Source organism: Nyctibius grandis, chromosome 9 (genome assembly GCF_013368605.1).
Source record: "Nyctibius grandis isolate bNycGra1 chromosome 9, bNycGra1.pri, whole genome shotgun sequence".
Classification (NCBI taxonomy): domain Eukaryota; kingdom Metazoa; phylum Chordata; class Aves; order Nyctibiiformes; family Nyctibiidae; genus Nyctibius; species Nyctibius grandis.
The window spans coordinates 9,140,250-9,156,658 of record NC_090666.1 but is presented as its reverse complement, the minus strand read 5'-3'; the positions used below and the strand labels follow the sequence as shown (position 1 = coordinate 9,156,658).

Here is a 16,409-nt window from a genome sequence, read left to right as displayed (position 1 = left end):
TTTTCCTGATATCAGTGAATAATAGATGTCACCCTTTCAGGCTCTGCATTTGAGAAAAAATTAATTAGCATTCTGAATCCCCTCATTTAGCAGTCTTACTCCAGTAAAATAAAGCTTTTGTGTTTGGGAAAGCCAAGAAAAGCAATGGGGAATTACCCCCAGGTGAGTTAAATTGACAGCTTTTGCAACAGTATCATGTCGCGTGTGGTGCTTGTAGCCTGTCTGCTTAATAGGTATTTGCAAATTTAGGCTCCATGGCAAAGCAGGGGAGAGGGATATAGAGAGGCAGATGGTGAGGTGGTACTTATTGGAGGATTATAGTATAAATATTCATAGATATTATTGTGCAAATTTTCAGTTAAATTTTACATTTTGAAAGCTCTCTTGTAATTCAGTATAACTCTGGCTGTTCATAATGAATAACTAATGTACACAGACTTGAGGTGGCTTAATACACAGCCCAAGCTGGCACAGACATCACAAAAAGAAAGAAAAAGGTTGTCACCCAAGAAGACAGGTTAGTAGTTTGCCCTGGGAAGCACTTCCTGATCCAGTAGTACTTAATCTTTTGGTGACACAAGTAACAGCCCAAAATGACTTAAATTCTAAATGTTGCACATGGCCCACTGAAGTGCTGCAAGCATGTGAAACTGTATTTGTAGGAGTGACAAATGAACACTTGAGTCCTTCCAGGGCTTACAGACTAGATTTTCTTCATCCTGTCTCATTTGTGGAGCTGAATTTCAAAAATTACTTTTAGAGTCTCCTTACCAGGTCGGTCCTGGAACAGACATGAGTTTTTACCTAGTACTACAACTCTATTTATCTAATAGGTGGAAGAACTGGGTTCAATTTTGTCCTCTCATTTCCCAGAACATTGACTGTATCACCAATCTATGTAGTATTTGCAATGAAGGGACACTCAGACTCTCCTTTTGAAGCTGCTCTGCTTTGCATCTAAAGGTTCAGGGCAAACAAGCACGTACATTTACATGTATCTGTGGAGTGCTGCTTTGACAAGCTGGATTGCAGGAGGAGAGCCCTCTGCCTGGACTCCCATCCACCTGTGGCATTTAGTCTTGTGCTTACTTTGCACGTTGATACCATTGCTGTTGCTGTGCAGGATAGCTTCTGCCTTGGTGTTACAGCCTTCAGGATGCTCAGCAGCACATTAACACCTTTCAGGTGTTTTTCATTGGTGTTCTTAGTATGTTACCAAGTTACCTACAGGCAGTTCAGTCTTTGCAAGCAAGCCTTAAAAGTTTGACTGTCTTGAGATCTGCTTCAGCACATTAACACTGCCATGTTCTTGGCACAGCAGACAAGGACTAAAGAATGATATGGTTGCTAGTGACTCTTTATTTTGTGATTATTTTATTTTAGTTGTTTATATTATCATTGCAGTGATGCAGACATTATTAATAAAATGAAAGTATTGCTTGAGAGCAAATACATGAAGGGAAGAGTTAAGACTATAAAGAGATTAATAGATGAACATTGATCTTACCCATGTTTTTATTATTCATCTATTTATTATAATAAAATCAATGAAGTTATTGCAGCAGCATTCAACTCAGCCTAAAGGCTCTAATGTAAATCCTGGAAGCAGAATTTTGTCATTGAGTAGGATCCTTTTCTCACAGAAGCAGAATTTTATTGGTGCTGACTAATAGGGATCTGCATGTTGAAATGATCTGTGGATCTTGGGTGTGTGTGATTTGTGAGGAGCAAGTGTTATGAACTCAGCCTTTTTTCCTAACTTGCATTTTTTAACAATACCTCCGTATTCTAAAAATGGCAGTACTAGGTAAAGGTTTGACCTGAACAGTTAAGTAGCCCATGTCTGCAGGTAATTGTTCTGGATTTGAATGGCCTTTTTTGCTTTGCAGAGAGGCAGCACGTGAATGTCGCAGGAAGAAAAAGGAGTATGTGAAATGTCTAGAAAACCGAGTGGCTGTGCTTGAAAACCAAAACAAGACACTGATTGAGGAGTTGAAAGCACTTAAGGACCTTTACTGCCACAAATCAGATTAATTTTGGATTCCCGTTTTCACTTGTCCAGGTTGGATAGAGACTGTTTCTGGCTATACCCAGAAAGACTAAATAAACTTTTTATTTTCTAAACATTTCTTTTTTTCTATGCGCAAAACTGCCTGAAGCAACTACAGAATATACTTCATCCGTGCTTTGCATCAAACTGTGAATGTTCAAGTACTTGCCTCCACTTCTCCCCCTACAAGATTATTTTCATCATCAATCTCAGCGTGAAGAAGAACAGGCTTCTTTCTCATCTCCCCATCCTCTTCAAGGAGTAACAGTGGTCACTGGGGAAGTTACCGTGGGGAGGGTCCTTTTGTAATGATTTCAAGAATTTGTGCTGAGCTCTTTCCATTGCCTTAGAGACAGAACCACCCCAGCCTCTTGGTCCAGAGAACTGTGGGCCACATGTGTGGAGCATGCATGGTGCAATGAAGAAGCAATGGTTGCCAAATTGGTTTCACGTTTTCGTTATAAACTATAAAAATACACAGCTAAGCAGTATGCCAAATGAAAGGCGCTTCACAGTCACGTTCTTGGTTGCAGATAACATACCTTTTTCAAACTAGCCCAGGAGGGGTTTTGATTTGTAATCTGTATTAAGCCCTCCTGGACTAGTAAAAACTTCTTCATACCTCAGAAGCAAATGCATTGAACTCAGCTTCACTGGTCAGTTGTTGCTTCTCAAAGCTTATGTGTGCAAGTGTGTTCAGCATTCTGAATGCACAAAAAGCAAACACTGACTTCATAAGATACTGGTTGGGAAATGATATTTGGATGGGAAAGGAATTCAGAATAAAAAAGGTACAATAGTGGCATTTCGAAAACAGTCTCATAGTAAGCAAGGGTAACACATGAAAGCACTACCTATTTGTACGCAGAACAACTAAGCAGTTGAAGCACGGCCAACTCCACATACATACTCCCCGATGATGGTATCGTCTATATCCCAAGTCCTCTCAAGCAGTGAGGTTATTTCTATTTCCCTACCACTGTCTTGTCTAATGGAAATTATTGTGCTCAATGGAAACATCAGCCTTGTTTGCTAGATACTTTTTCAAACTTTGAGGCTGCCTTCCATGCATAAATTAAATTGTAGTATGACACCTACCAGGACAACCTCAAATGTTGAAGAGGACTTCAAACACGAATATTCCAATTTCTGCTTCGCTCAAGGGACAATATTAATTATTTGAACCTGGCCAGGCTAGCTAAATTCTTAATTTATTTGGAGGATTTTTTCATGTAAAGAGTCAGATTTACCGAGTAATTTATTCCTGTAAGTAAAATTACTCATGTGCCTCAGACATATGCAAGATTGAATTTTTTGTGTGCACTGAGGAAATGTGATCTTTCCCAGATTTACATTGTTAAAAAGGTAGTTCACGTTTGAAAACAACTCTGTATTAAGCATTCGGACTTCAGAAGAATCATGCTCAAAAAGAACCAAAAACAATGTCAAGAAGTTGTCAAAAAGAATGTGTCGAAAAGAATCATGTGCAGTTTGTTTACTGGCCCTCTGAAGCCAGTCTCTTGATACATTAACTTGGGTCATTCGATGGAGTAAGTTTACTTTGGGCGTCTGGTCAAACTTTATGTATAGAGACATATGAATAAGACTCTGGTCTGTACTAATGCCTCGCCTAGCGAAGTATTAGCTAATGTTTTTTTGCCATTTGCTCTACCTGTTTTTAAGACAAATTTCAAACACGAGCTTCTAAAAGGCTATACAATCAATGTGACGTTACAAGAAGAACATTTGGAAGACTCTGGGCAGTTGAGTCTCAAACAGCTAAACAGTATTAAAGGTTTTAGTTTTCTCATTTGAGAGGGCATTCAGTTTCCAAGAGACTTTAAAAGGAGCAGGGTTAAACTTGTAGCATTATTATTAAATCTAGAGTTATTAATAATTTCAAATTACATTTGTATTTCAAGAAGAGAACATAAGTATCAGAATTATGAAAGAATTCGTTTTCACAAGTTTTCGGGGGGTTTATAAATGGTCTATTTTTATCTGCCATAGAGAATTGTTTTACATGTTTTTATTTAATGGAAGATGAATTTATTAGTTTAGCAATGCAAATTTAAAGAAGACCCTAAATTCTCAGCAATGCTTTTACAAAAGTTGTCTAATTCTTGAAGTCAGAGAAAATGGTTACCAGTTTTTCAGAACCAGTGCTGAAGTAGAAATGTTGGTAACGCAGGAGTCGTTCTTGTAAAACATGAAGCTCACGATGGCCTCATTTACGCAGTTACATGGAATGGTTCCTCCAGCTTTGAGAAACACGGAAAAGGCTGTACATGACGGCATTAAGGCTGTTTCTTTTGTAGAACCATCTGTTTGCAAAAACATGAGTTTTTGCAGTGAACATGAATGAGGCTAGCCGTGATCTGGGTGCTGTTCCTCGTGGGTGAAGCACTGCCTAGCGCTTGCTGATAATTACCCGGCACAAAGCCTGGGACCTGAATGGACCAGGGAGCCTAAACCGGTACCCAGACGGGGTTCTTCTAATCCAGGGTTGGTGCAAATTTGTGCGGCAGTGAGAGGAGAACTGTGTTACCGGTCTGTCTGTGCGTGGTCTGCCAGTAGTCTGTGGCGTTATTAGTCTAGACCTCATTAGCAACTAACGTTTCACTAAGAAAGAAAACGTTATTTTAAAGTACATAGGGATCTGCAAGAAGCTATTTTTATTTATGCTGCACTGAGGATTTAGGGACTTGAATTTTTTTAATGGAAATTTTAAATGACAATAATTAAAAGTGTGTTAGACCAAGTACAGGGCTGGCTAGGGTTACCCATATATGCTTTACTATTCGTATGGACCCAAAAAGGGAAAGAATATGACACAGAAATCCATTCATATGTTATTTACCAAGTAGTGAGGTTGGGGTAATCAGTTTCTATAAACTAAGGCCATTTGGAAGTAGGACGGAAATTATGCTGGCAGTGGGGAGGGAGCGTTAGTTTTCTATCTCACGGTTGTGAGTTTTAAGAACTGATAGCCTGTTTTACCTGAGGAGAGGGTTAGAAAGGGCTAGATCCATTATGTTCATAATAAACAAGAATTGATTTGAAACATAATTTTTGTAATGTCATTATTTTGCAAAACAACGGCACCGATCAGGCAGTTAAGATATTGTCAGAGGTGCTCTTTTAATTTAGATATTCTTGGAAAATACATATGTATAATATATGTACATATATATATATATACACAGTATATAATCTACGGCTCTGAGAGCTTTTAAGTCAGGAATGCTGAGTATTATAGTATATGGAGGTCAGAAAAAATTTTTACTTCTGTGTGTGTCTGGGTGTGTGTGGATTGCGTGCGCATGTGTGAAAGCTTCCCCTCACCCCAGCAGTTCTGGGCTGCATTATTCTAGCGCTTATTATCGATTTGTTTTGTGCTGTTTCTCAGTTACCATTTTCAAGAATTTTATTTCATCTTTTATGGCTTTTGTGCAGTTTGTTTTTGTTTTTTATTGATGGAGATTTTTGAAATTATGTAAAGACTTGTTTTACAACAACCACCACCCCCCAGAAGAATTCACTTTTGTGCTTTTTCTCTTTGGCAGCTATATATCAAAGGCAAAACAATTGGAAGGGTTGTTAAGGTGTTATTTTCTAAAGCAACCACTGGTAAGACTTATGTTTTCCTCCTGGCGTAGTGGCGATGCATTTTTATTTAAGCAGCGATCTCACCAGAACCAGGTAGTTGCCAGCACCATTGCTTGTATCTGAAAGCACAATTTTAGCCTGTCACGCTTGTCAGGACTGTACAGACACCTGTAGGTTCTGGTTCCTCTGTAGCTGGCATTTGCGTTGCAGACCTGTCTTCTCTGGTACTTGTACGTTGATCAGAAAATTGGTGGGGTGTTTGGAATCATTAAGAGGCTCAGGAAAAAAAAAAAGATTTAATAAGGAAAAACAGCCCTGATGATAGTTTCTGATCTAAATTTGTACTACAGGTTTTTTTTAAATCTGGCCTTCCAGTAGACTGCAGCTGCAAGTAGTCATCTGTAGTGAAAACTGGCCTCTGCTTTTCTATTTTAGATTTTTTTAATTTATGAGAGCCAGCCAATGCTTTTTCTGGGTTAAAGTAAAGATAAGTCTCCCCATCAAAGCAAGTTCATTATCAGTGGTTGCAAATCTATGACAATTCGCAGAGGATTTCATTGGTTTTCTAGGACCCTGTTTTTATTGTCATTTTCCCACCCTGAAGCTGGTTAGTGATGTAACATTTGCCAATGATCTAACCAAGAGGTCATGTATTTATTTTTGTTACACTATATTCTTTGTAAATGTTTAATTAAAATGTGCACTTTTAAAAAAAATAAACAAAAAACGACGACAGAACAAAAAAAATTGAGAGCGATTAGGTTTGCTTGAGAAGCTCCCCGGCACAATTGTTGTAATCCTGCTGCCTGCACACAATTCACTCCTCTCCCCACAGCAGATTTAATGTGCTGGTTTTGCAAATTTAACTTGCTGATTAGCACCTGGCATCCAGCGGGCATTACTTCAAAATGGCAGGAGATCTGAACTGGCAGGACTGAAGACTGGAAAGAGTTAAGTGTGTGGTGTCTCAGAGCAGTATGCACGGGATGGGTGTGAAATTATTTTTAGAATAGAACTAGTTCAGTGATCCCAAGTGGGAAAGGGAAGTTAATTTGGAAGGAAAACTAAACTATTTTTCAGTCACTTTATTCCCCTTTTCTTAATTTGAGATTTGGCTGCAGATTTTACAAGCTGCATTCCAAGAAAATAAAAGGCTTTCCAATTCTTTGACACCAGGAAGTAAAGGTACATTGACAATGTGTCACCCTGCTTTAAAAGATAAAAAAAGCACAACCACCTTTCTTTTGCAGGAACAATGGTAATTTAGGTATTACCCCGAAATCTGTCACTGTGAGCGGGTTTTAAAAGCACACAGTACATTGATGGTTCTCTGTACTGTGCCTGGGAACTTGTTTCCCTGAGCTTTTGAATTTGCTAGCTGTAAGAGACACTGATTTTGCAGAAATTTGAATGTATCGTGAAGCTCAGTCGTCTGGGAGGAGCCAGACCGATGGAGGGAAACAGGGTGCTGAAAACCTATCTACTGTGTGCTTGTGGCAGGTTCAGGTCTGTGGATGGATGTGGCTTAAATCTGCATATCTCTGGGGAAAAGGGACCAGATCCAGCTGGTAAAGAGGGTTTGCACCTCAAGTGTTTTGCCTTGGAATGTGTTTTTTTAAATGTATTTAAGCTCTGGCGCGCAAGGAGACTTGCTTGGGCTAGTTTGCGTAGCACAAACGGGTGAGTTCAGGTCTTGCTTTGAGGCAGGAGAAGTCAGCTGTGCTCAGGAGCTGTGTGCTGGCAGGGGAAGGGCCGGGGCAGGCTGTAGTGATCCGTGGCTGGCACACTTCAGAAGCCGAGCGCTTACTGTGCCCACGGCTTGGGAGCAGTCGGTTCTCTGGGTCTCGGCCTCAGCCATGTATTTCTCTAGATTAGGGGGTAGCTGAGTGAGAGCACAGGGAAGGCAGGCCTCGAGCCAGTCAGCTGGAAACGGCCACTCTTAAGAACTAACGATGTTCAGATGCTCTCCACAAGTTGTGTTTTATCCAGGTGCCACTCCATTTTTTGTGTGTGTAATGACATTTATTTATATTAAAACATTAATTTTAAAAAGTTCTAGAACTTGGGAGTTTGTATGAGATTTGAAACTGTGCTGCTTATATGGACTTCTAGGGATGGGATGGGGAACAGGGCAAGAAGAGGTGCTAGTTGGCAGCCAACCCTTCCACAGACTTGTCCACAGATTGGTTATTCACTTCAAAAATTAGTTATTCCTACTCTGGATTTATAATTTGTTTTGGAACAACGTTTTTCAGGGAAGCTTCCAGAGCGAGGGTTATTATTTTCCCTTTGTAATGCAAGCTGGAAAGAGTTAATTTCACCTCATCTGCATTTCTTATTCTTTACCCAAACCATGTAAGCACAGAACAGGGTATTTGAGCTTGACTCCCACGTACTTGTGGAAGTTAAAAGACTAAATGAAAATCCATTACTGGGAGAAAATAAATACTTATTTATATTTCCCCCAAAATCCAGAAACATCCCTGTTGTGTTTTGGTTTTGTTTTTTTTTTTTACTTAATTTTTTGTGCTTTATCTGTGTTTCAAAAAAAAAATTGTACTGGGTTATAATGCATTTTATTAACACTATGTACATACTAGCTGCTTTGTGTTTCAGAATGGTAGTAATTGCTTTGTATATTAAAGTGATTCTTGTGAATTTGTGAATTATTGTCCTAAAGAAGTGCTTTTTCTTACTGTAACCTTTGTGGTATAAACTGTCATAACTCCCTTTTTACACAAACATTTACGTGCAGTCACATAAACATGCTTTAAAAAACTCTACAAAGTCTCTTTTTTGAGCAGGATGTTCCATTTACACTAATTTAGTAGCAAATGGTAGCTAGATAGGAATATGGGAAAAGGCATATTTTAAGCAGAGTGTGGTGTCCTCTCATGATCTGTGGCCTGCTGTAAGTATTCATGAGAGGTTTTCCCGAAAGGGAAGGCTTTTCTAATCTTAATTGAATTAGATTAGTGAGAGGTTAAGGCCTGAAAAACAAAGTTTCTCTTACACTTCTGATATTTTTAAACCTGCTTTCCAGTATCCATTCTGATGGCAATTCGTTCTGCTGTTTAATAATGTGTGAAAGACTTTTCCCTTTCACGGTTTAAATATGCTGTCTTTCCCACTTTCAAGCATTCCTGTAAACTGTATACTACTGATGCTAATAACAGAGCAGAACAGAAGGCAGCAAACACTGCAAGGATCGCAACCCAATTATGCAATCTGCGAGGCTGGATCCAAACACTGGGATGCACGCCAGAAGAACAAATTCAGCACTGAGGTAAACACCTCCAGTGAAAATCAAGGGGAAGCAGTAAGGTCAGCTCATTATGGCTGGGATTTTGTGGTTTTCACAACTGAGCGTTTTCATAATGCCATTCACGTACTTGCTCAGAAAAAATCTGCATCTCCCCAGTAATGAGGGAGAATCCCAAACGGGTTAGGCCATGAGATAAAAATGCAGTTTGGCTTGAATTTCACACTGAAAAGAATCGGGTAACACAGATCCCTGTGCAGTCAGTAGGTCAGCTGGTAAACCTGATTCTTCTGACACTGCTGCACCTTGAAGCTTTGTCCATAAGATACAGAGTTGAATCTCATATTATGTGTCTTAATCGAACATGATTGTAGTTGCAATGACATCTTGGAAAAGTTTGTTCCCTTGCAGCATGGCATGTTTCAGGGGTGGTTTCACAATCTCACGGCATGTTCACTTCTTATCTGGTCACTTCCCTGTGACTTGGATCCCCTCCCTAGGGTGAGTATTTTATTTCACAAGAGACTATTTTTGCACTGCCCTATTACTCAGGGACCCATGCCCAAACACATCCTCCCTACAGATGAGTTCACATCATCTGTTATAGAACAGGATGAATGCAATGGAACCACCCAAAGGAGAATCACATTGACTTCTCTAGTGCTGGGGTGAACAGAGTGACAGAAGGTGCTTGGGCAGGGTGTTACTGTAATTGCCAAACAGCCACTGAAGCATTACTGTGCATCATCTCATACTAGAGCAGAAGCTCACCTGGGACCATTTGGTTGGGACACCAGAGTTTGCAGGTGTCATCGCGGAGGGCTGCTCTCTGCGTGCTCACTCACCGGGCAATTATGCCTCTGCTGCTTCTGTCCTGCACATCTGGCGTGGTTCACTCCCAACATTTCCCTGAAGCCAAGTGTGATGGGAATATACAAAAGCTGTGAAGCCCAGCCTGACACAACAGAAGGCACTGCTCACTGCCTGGTGCGGGTGGGTGTTAGCACTGCCCAGCAGGAATGGGCTGTAGCTTTCAGTTCAGTTACGTTCACACGGTTGGTGCCTGCCCCTAAACACTGTGGCTTAAAAAGCAAACAGAACTAATGTGCTTGTGGTGGTGGCCTAACCGTGATATTCCTGGGACTGGTCTCCTGAATCTAAAGGAGCACCCACACCCCAGCAGCAGTCAGAGGACAAGATGTCCCCTTGAGTGGGTGCCACTTGCTGAGCTGGGGAGGGCCCACCAAGAGCTCAGCTCTGCAGGTCAGGGGCAAGGCACTCCCCTGAGCTGCCAGTGTCATCTCATGCTTTTCTTCACAAGTATTTACTTAGGGGCAGTAGCATTGCTTCAGCCTTCAAACATACTCCCTTGGGTTTGCATACAGCTGCTGTGCAACAGCCACACAGCAAAAGAAGGCAGGCCTGGTCTCTTCTGGCACATGCCTGCTCTCACAGGAAGGCTATGGGCTGTAACAGCAGCAATGGGAAAACCGAAAGCTGCTAAAGAATTAGAAAGAGATGCAATTAAACTGATTTGTTTTAAAAGTACAAAACTTTTCCTATTGTCAAAGCAAGGCCTGGAGCAAAGCCCCTTCCTTAAGTGTGTAGGTTGGTGCACTAGGCTTTATTCTGTGTTATTTAAGCAGGCTTTTTAAGCATGTTCCTTCTGTGGCAACAGCACAAGCTGCTAAGGCTCTCAGCATCACAAGCTGCAGCCTCTGGCGAGAGCCGAGCACAGCCAGGTAGCAGGCTGGACCAAGTCACATGCACTCACAAGCCGAAGCACCCGCACTCTGCTTTCTGCCAGCTCCAGCCCGGGGGGAACCTAACATACACTGACCACAGATGAGCTCGGAGGGAAGGAAACACCAGTGGGGAGGAAAAGGAAGAGGAGGGGTGAGAACTTACAGCCACGCTCTGAAAACTAGAGCCAGAGAGTGAGTGGAAAGAGCTCATTTTTTTCAACCGTTGCTCACCCAGTTGATAGGACAGAAAACGCTGTGTCTGGCACATTAAAGCTCATATCATGTTCTGGTTTTAATTAAAGGTGCTGTCTTCCTTCCTCAAAGGGACTTCAACTCTAGTTTCAGACTGCACACTCCCAGCCAGCTGCGTACGTACTGTTTTAGTGACACCCTGTGGCTTCTGAGGATACTGTTGTAAGCAAGTGTTTTAGAGCAGCAATTGTCGGGCCAAGTCCAGAGCCAAGCAAGAAACTTAGCTGAAAACACGCGGGAGAAGCGTCAGGGATGAAGCACAAGACCTTCGGGCCTCATTCATGGGAGCTGTAATGATAAATGTGTCATTTCCAGATTACAGTCTGCACATCACTTCTGGACCACAGACCCCTCTGCATCTTTTCCGGTTAGGAAGTCTGATGGAAGCAGAAGTGATTGATAAAGAGCTCCTAACGTCCATGGCCCGAAGCAGCTGCTGGTGTTTGCTGTTGCCAGTGCCAAAGACATGCACATGCTTAAAGCCTGAACCTGAACTGGGGCTTTGTATGTTAAGTTTAAAGAAAAAAAAGGACTACAGCAATTCCTGCATTTAGAAGCACAGCCGTCTTCTGTTAGCCCATTGTTTTCACTGGTTTCATTCTTCCACTACTAGAAAGAGAAGGAAGTCTGCTGCTGGTGCGAGCCGGATTCCAGGCTGCAGCATTTTTCACATAGGATCTTGTGGGATAAACACATAGAGGTGTTTTTACAAGCTCAAGGTATGAAATCAGTTTCTTAGAACAGCGTCTAACTACCACAGTGCACAGAAAGCACGCCAAACTCTAGACGCTCCCACAAGGTCCCAAGTAATACAAGAATAAGTACTCCCCCAGCTACAAAGACTTTACAGCAGCACCCTCCTCTCCTAAATAACAGCTCTCAGAGACAGAGTGAGCCACAAAGGCAGAAAGTAGAACATTATTTAGTGGTACTTTGGGAGCCAATAACTGATTTGATAGTTGAAGAACAGTTTCAGTCTTGAGGAGCTTTGATCTGTGCCAGGAGAGTTATCTTGTTAGTGACAACCCAAGAACCCCCACTGCTTCAGTACAGCAGGCACAGCCTCCACACTTGCGACTCAGGTTAAAATACCACTGATTTCTAAGCTGGCTTACTCTGCTATATTAATTCCCAACCCACTTCCCCCCACAGATCTTGTTCTTTGTTTCCCTGTGCCTCTACGATTCAGGAGTGACAGCAATGCAACAACTTTATAGCAGCTGCCTTTGTTGGTTTTGCCCTTTAAGTGGCTTCTTTTACCACAACTTTTAAGATGCAGAAGGCCTGAAGAGTTAAAGCATTTAGAGCTGGAGTCTTAGCTTATATTTCATCTACTTTTACTTTTCTAGAGTTAAGGAAGTAATAAAGGGAAAAAAAAACCCACTCTAATCTATTTCTAAGTTTCCCACAGAAATTAAGTGTGGTTTGATTTTAAACAACAGATCTTTTGATGACATTTTTGATGCCTGGGGATTTCTGCAACTTAAATCAGTTTCAAAAATTACATTTGATAGAAGTGAGTGGAAGACCCTATACAACTCTATTGAGAAATGAAGCAGAGGTTTAAATGCAGAACAGAAGTACAATCCTTGCTGTATCAGACCAAGTGATCAGACAAGACCCTCAGAACAAGAGCCAGTGAAATAACACAACTGCAATTACATATGCTTAGGAACAAGTGTATTGAGTAGAAACAGGGAGGACTGAACAGCACATCAGTGGTTTACTAACAAAGCAGAGTCAAAAGTCATCCTTGCGACTACCCCTCTGTGCTTTGTAGATATGAACATCCTTACTGGAGTCATAGTGGACCTCATATACAGAGAAACGGCCTCGCAGCATTTTCAAGAATTTGTGATCCCGTTCATAGCGGATACGACAGGAAAGAAGAATCACAGTTTGCTCTGAGCACAGGTGCTCCAGCGTCTGAAGCAGTTCTGCAAAAGTTTCTTCCAGATAAACGATGTCTGCACCCAGGATGAAGTCAAATGCTCCTGGAGGGAAGTTACCCAGGTCTTTTCCCCAAGTCAGTTCCTTCACCACAGATCTTGGACGTAGTTCAGAAGGTAAGTTAGCCTGTACGTTTGACTCCAGGAACTCCAGTGCTGCCGCCCTGTCTGTGATGGTAACACGAGCACCTAAGTGGTACAGGAGTATATGGCTCAGACTAATAGGCGATGTCCATATAGTATTTGGAATACAATGCTTTAAGTCAAGCAGGCTCCTTAGTTCCTGTTAAACATTAACAACTCCCCTGAGCTGCCTGATTAAAAACAAACAAACAAACAAAAGAACAAAACAAGCAAAAAGCCCACTATCTACACACATCCTACCCTTCATCAGTCACTTAAGAATAGGAAGTGTACTCCACATGAAAATTAAGTGGGGTAGGGAAAAAAAAGTGTTTTCTGGAGCTTTTTCTTGGTGCATGAAAGTAGAGGAGTTACCTTCTGCCTTTCCACAGGTGACAATAGAGTAAGTTACAGGGATTGTTACAATTAACCTGCTCCAATATCGTATACGTTCAGTGGGAGAGAGGCAGCTAGAGAGCCTCTTTCACACAGGTCGAAGTTATGCCTGTGTGATTTTGCATGGCATGACTGTATTTTGTCAAACTGCTTTGTTTTTGTTATTTCAACGGGCACCTTCCACAGCCACTAGAGCTCTGAATTACAAAGTTAACCTGGGGCAGTTAGCACAAATTTAACACAGTACCCAGTCCCTCCTTCAGCCACAGACAGATCACAGGCAAATCACTTCATTTCTCCAGAACTTGGTTTCCCTGTCTCCAAGATAGGCTAACAAGGCTTATGCAAGCTCAGAGAGTGGTTTCTGTCTGTAGCTTTATCTGTGCTGCATTCCAGGACAAGTGGACGACAGCAAGCACAGCACTTGCTCCCTGGGGGAGAATAGCTGCAGAACCGAATGCTGCTGAGCTAAGTACCACGGGAACAGGCATCAGCCTTCACAGTGTCCCACCATAAAGTAAACTGCAGTGGCACCATCGCTACAATAAATAACGCAGCAGGCTCTGAAGTCTAACAAGAAAGGAAGATGAGTCAGACAGGAAACATCACAGTTCACGTATGTAGCTTTGGTGCTAACTTCTATACCAGGCATCTAAGTAAGAGTGCTAGTTTTACTACAGTTGTAAATTGCTTTAAACAAGAACACAAAAAAGTCCTTACCTAATAGTGTGGCCACTATTCCCAGCAATCCAGTTCCAGCTCCCAGCTCAATCACAGACCGATCCCTGAGATCAATGCCTCCTGTCTCCAGATAAGCACACAGGACAACCGCCTAAGCCAAGAGACAAGGGCAATTAAGCACAGGGCTCATTTCAGTCATACTGAACACAGGATTTCTGATTTACACTGAGAGAGGTTATGGGAAGGGTCAGGCACTTCAGGTCTGCAGCAAGACATTATTCAGCCCTTCTCTGCCTCCTGTGTGCATACGTGGTCATTTTATGAGTTTTATGGAAGACTCTTAGAGGCAAAAGGAAAAAAGAAGCACAGAGGCTACAACTCGGATGTGGTAACACTGCTTCATGAATCCCCAAATGTAACTGGAGGCAGAAGGGGTGCATTTGGAAAGGAAAAGCTGGGGAGTGTCAAACACTAGTGAATGAACACAGTATTGCAAAAGTCCAGGATAAGGTTTCATATATCTTGCGTGGTATTTCAAAACACTGGCATGCTGTCAGGAAGGACATACAGAAAGTAAAGCATTAACACTTCTATCTGTTTGTATCTAACATGTTACATTTTACAGAAATCTTGGTAAGGAGCTCTCTCCACAGCAAGTTCTGCCAAAGCCAATGTCAGGAAAGACGAACAGCCCTGTGCACCAATTCATTTGAGAAGTTTGCTAAAACTGCTGCGCTTGTTCTTTAAAGGTAAAAGTGCAACTTGTGCCTGGACAGAGACCTGACTGATGGGAAGCCCTTGGATTCCTACAGTGTACTGCAACCGACTGCCCTGCAACCTTGGGCCTGCCACAAACCCCTCTGTTTTGGACGGTTTTTATCCCCAAGATAAAGTCTATCAGCAGTCCTTGACGCTCCAAGCAGCAGGATCCGTGCTGTGCTCTGAAGGGCATTAACCAAACATCACGGGCCACTGCTAAGAAATGGGTGAGAGTTCTGTGAGTTATCCGGAATATTTCCTGTATTTGGCACCAGTCGTGCAGGGTCTAAGGTGGCCCGTTTCCCTCGCAGTCCTCCAGGCTCTCTTCTGAGCGGGGGAAAAAAGGTAAAGCAGAGTTTAACTTTTTATTTTTGTAAAAATCTCATGGGGAAAAAAAGCCCTCCCTTAACAATTCAGTGTTAAATAATTTTCTAAGGTGATCCTGAAAGCTCGGGCGAGCGCTACAGGCACCCTCCAGCACAGAAACCCCTCGTTTGGCGACAGCACCTACCGCGTCCCAGACCACCGCCGCCACCCCCAGCCGCCGCCAGTCCTGCCTCAGGCGGATGGTGTGGCTGGCGAAGCGGTGGGTGACCCAAGGGCTGTGCAGCTGCCGCGCTCCCCAGCCAGCTCCCTCCTCGTAAGGGACCAAGGCCATCCCGCCGCCGGCCGATCGCCTCCTGCGGCGCGGCGGGGCTCGGCGGCCCCGGCCCCGCTCCCGACCGCCCCGCCTCACCGCTCCCGCGGCCTCCGCGCCCGGCGGGCAGGAGCCAGCGCCACCGGCGGGGCCTCCGCGGGCGCCTCGCTCCCCCTCGGCCCGCCCTGGCCGCCGCCGGGCCCGCTCCGCCCCGCGCCGCCGCCCGAGGCCGAGCCGAGGGCAGGGGAAGGCCCGGGGCCGCCGCGGGGAAAGGCCCGGCTCTCCCCTGGGCCCGGGCCCGGCCCCTCGCCGCCCGGCCCGCCCGCTACTCACGCGTCGCGAGCCCGGGGCCGCCGCGGAGCGCCCGGCCCGGCCCCCAGCGCCGCAGTAGCGGCGGGTGCGGCCTCTCCGCGCCTCCGCCCGGCTTGGCAACGGCGGCGGGGCCGGCGGCGCTCGGCGGCCTCCGCTGGGGAACCGGGGGGGCGATTAAATCACGGGCAAAGAGGGATGAGGCCGGGGCTGGGGCTGGAAGGTCTCTAGAGCGCTCCTGCCCCTCAGCCACGGGGCGGGGGGGACAAGGCAGAACGCAAGCCATGGCTATCCCCAGGGTGATGCCGGTTGCCCAGGGCTGGTGCCGGCCATGACCGGCTTGGCAGCACGGTGTATGGCACCGGGGAGCCGCTGGCTGGGTGAGGGCTGTGCCTGCGCCCGTCCCCGGGAGGTTCCTCGGGGCATCCCGGAGGGGAAGAGCATGGTGCTGCTCCCTGCGGGAGGCTGGGCCCCGGGGCTTCTCGCGTGTTCGGACCTACGTGCCACACAAAAAGGTACGAGGAGCGAAACACCCTGTGGGACAGTCTGCTGTCCCCACAGCCGCTCCGTGGTTCTGGCTTGTGGCTTTTGTTTCACGGGTTTTTGGAAGTCAGTGCAAGGAAAGGCATTTATCCAG

General features: G+C 44.2%; 2 protein-coding genes across 4 annotated transcripts in view; one reads left to right on the top strand and one right to left on the bottom strand.

Moving 5' to 3' along the window:
* The window catches only part of CREB1 (cAMP responsive element binding protein 1), a 38,605-nt gene extending 33,486 nt beyond the window's left edge, over positions 1-5,119 (top strand). For both annotated transcript variants that reach the window (XM_068408103.1, XM_068408102.1), the window contains one exon: positions 1,890-5,119. In XM_068408103.1, the coding sequence (XP_068264204.1) occupies positions 1,890-2,034 (145 nt within the window). In that variant the 3' untranslated portion in view covers positions 2,035-5,119. The remainder of the gene's footprint in view (positions 1-1,889) is intronic.
* A 7,462-nt stretch (positions 5,120-12,581) lies between these two features.
* Positions 12,582-15,594, bottom strand: METTL21A (methyltransferase 21A, HSPA lysine). Of its 2 annotated transcripts, none has more exons than XM_068407243.1 (3): positions 15,338-15,576; positions 14,107-14,218; positions 12,582-13,056 (listed from the first exon to the last, which is right to left on the bottom strand). In XM_068407243.1, exons 1-3 carry the CDS (start codon positions 15,482-15,484, stop codon positions 12,659-12,661), a joined length of 657 nt encoding a protein of 218 aa, XP_068263344.1. In that variant the 5' UTR covers positions 15,485-15,576; the 3' UTR covers positions 12,582-12,658. The 2 variants fall into 2 exon arrangements, with proteins under 2 accessions (XP_068263344.1, XP_068263345.1); XM_068407244.1 differs by lacking the exon at positions 12,582-13,056 and adding an exon at positions 13,070-13,150 and having other exon boundaries at positions 15,338-15,594.
* Between the last annotated feature and the right edge of the window lie 815 nt (positions 15,595-16,409).

Bases quoted from the DNA above. Each gene is read 5' to 3' on its own strand.
- METTL21A (XM_068407243.1), bottom strand. From the start codon at position 15,484: ATGGCCTTGGTCCCTTACGAGGAGGGAGCTGGCTGGGGAGCGCGGCAG. The intron at 14,219-15,337 runs GTAGGTGCTGTC...CTCTTGGCTTAG, and splicing joins CGGCGGTGGTCTGGGACGCG to GCGGTTGTCCTGTGTGCTTA. The intron at 13,057-14,106 runs GTAAGGACTTTT...TGTACCACTTAG, and splicing joins AATAGTGGCCACACTATTAG to GTGCTCGTGTTACCATCACA.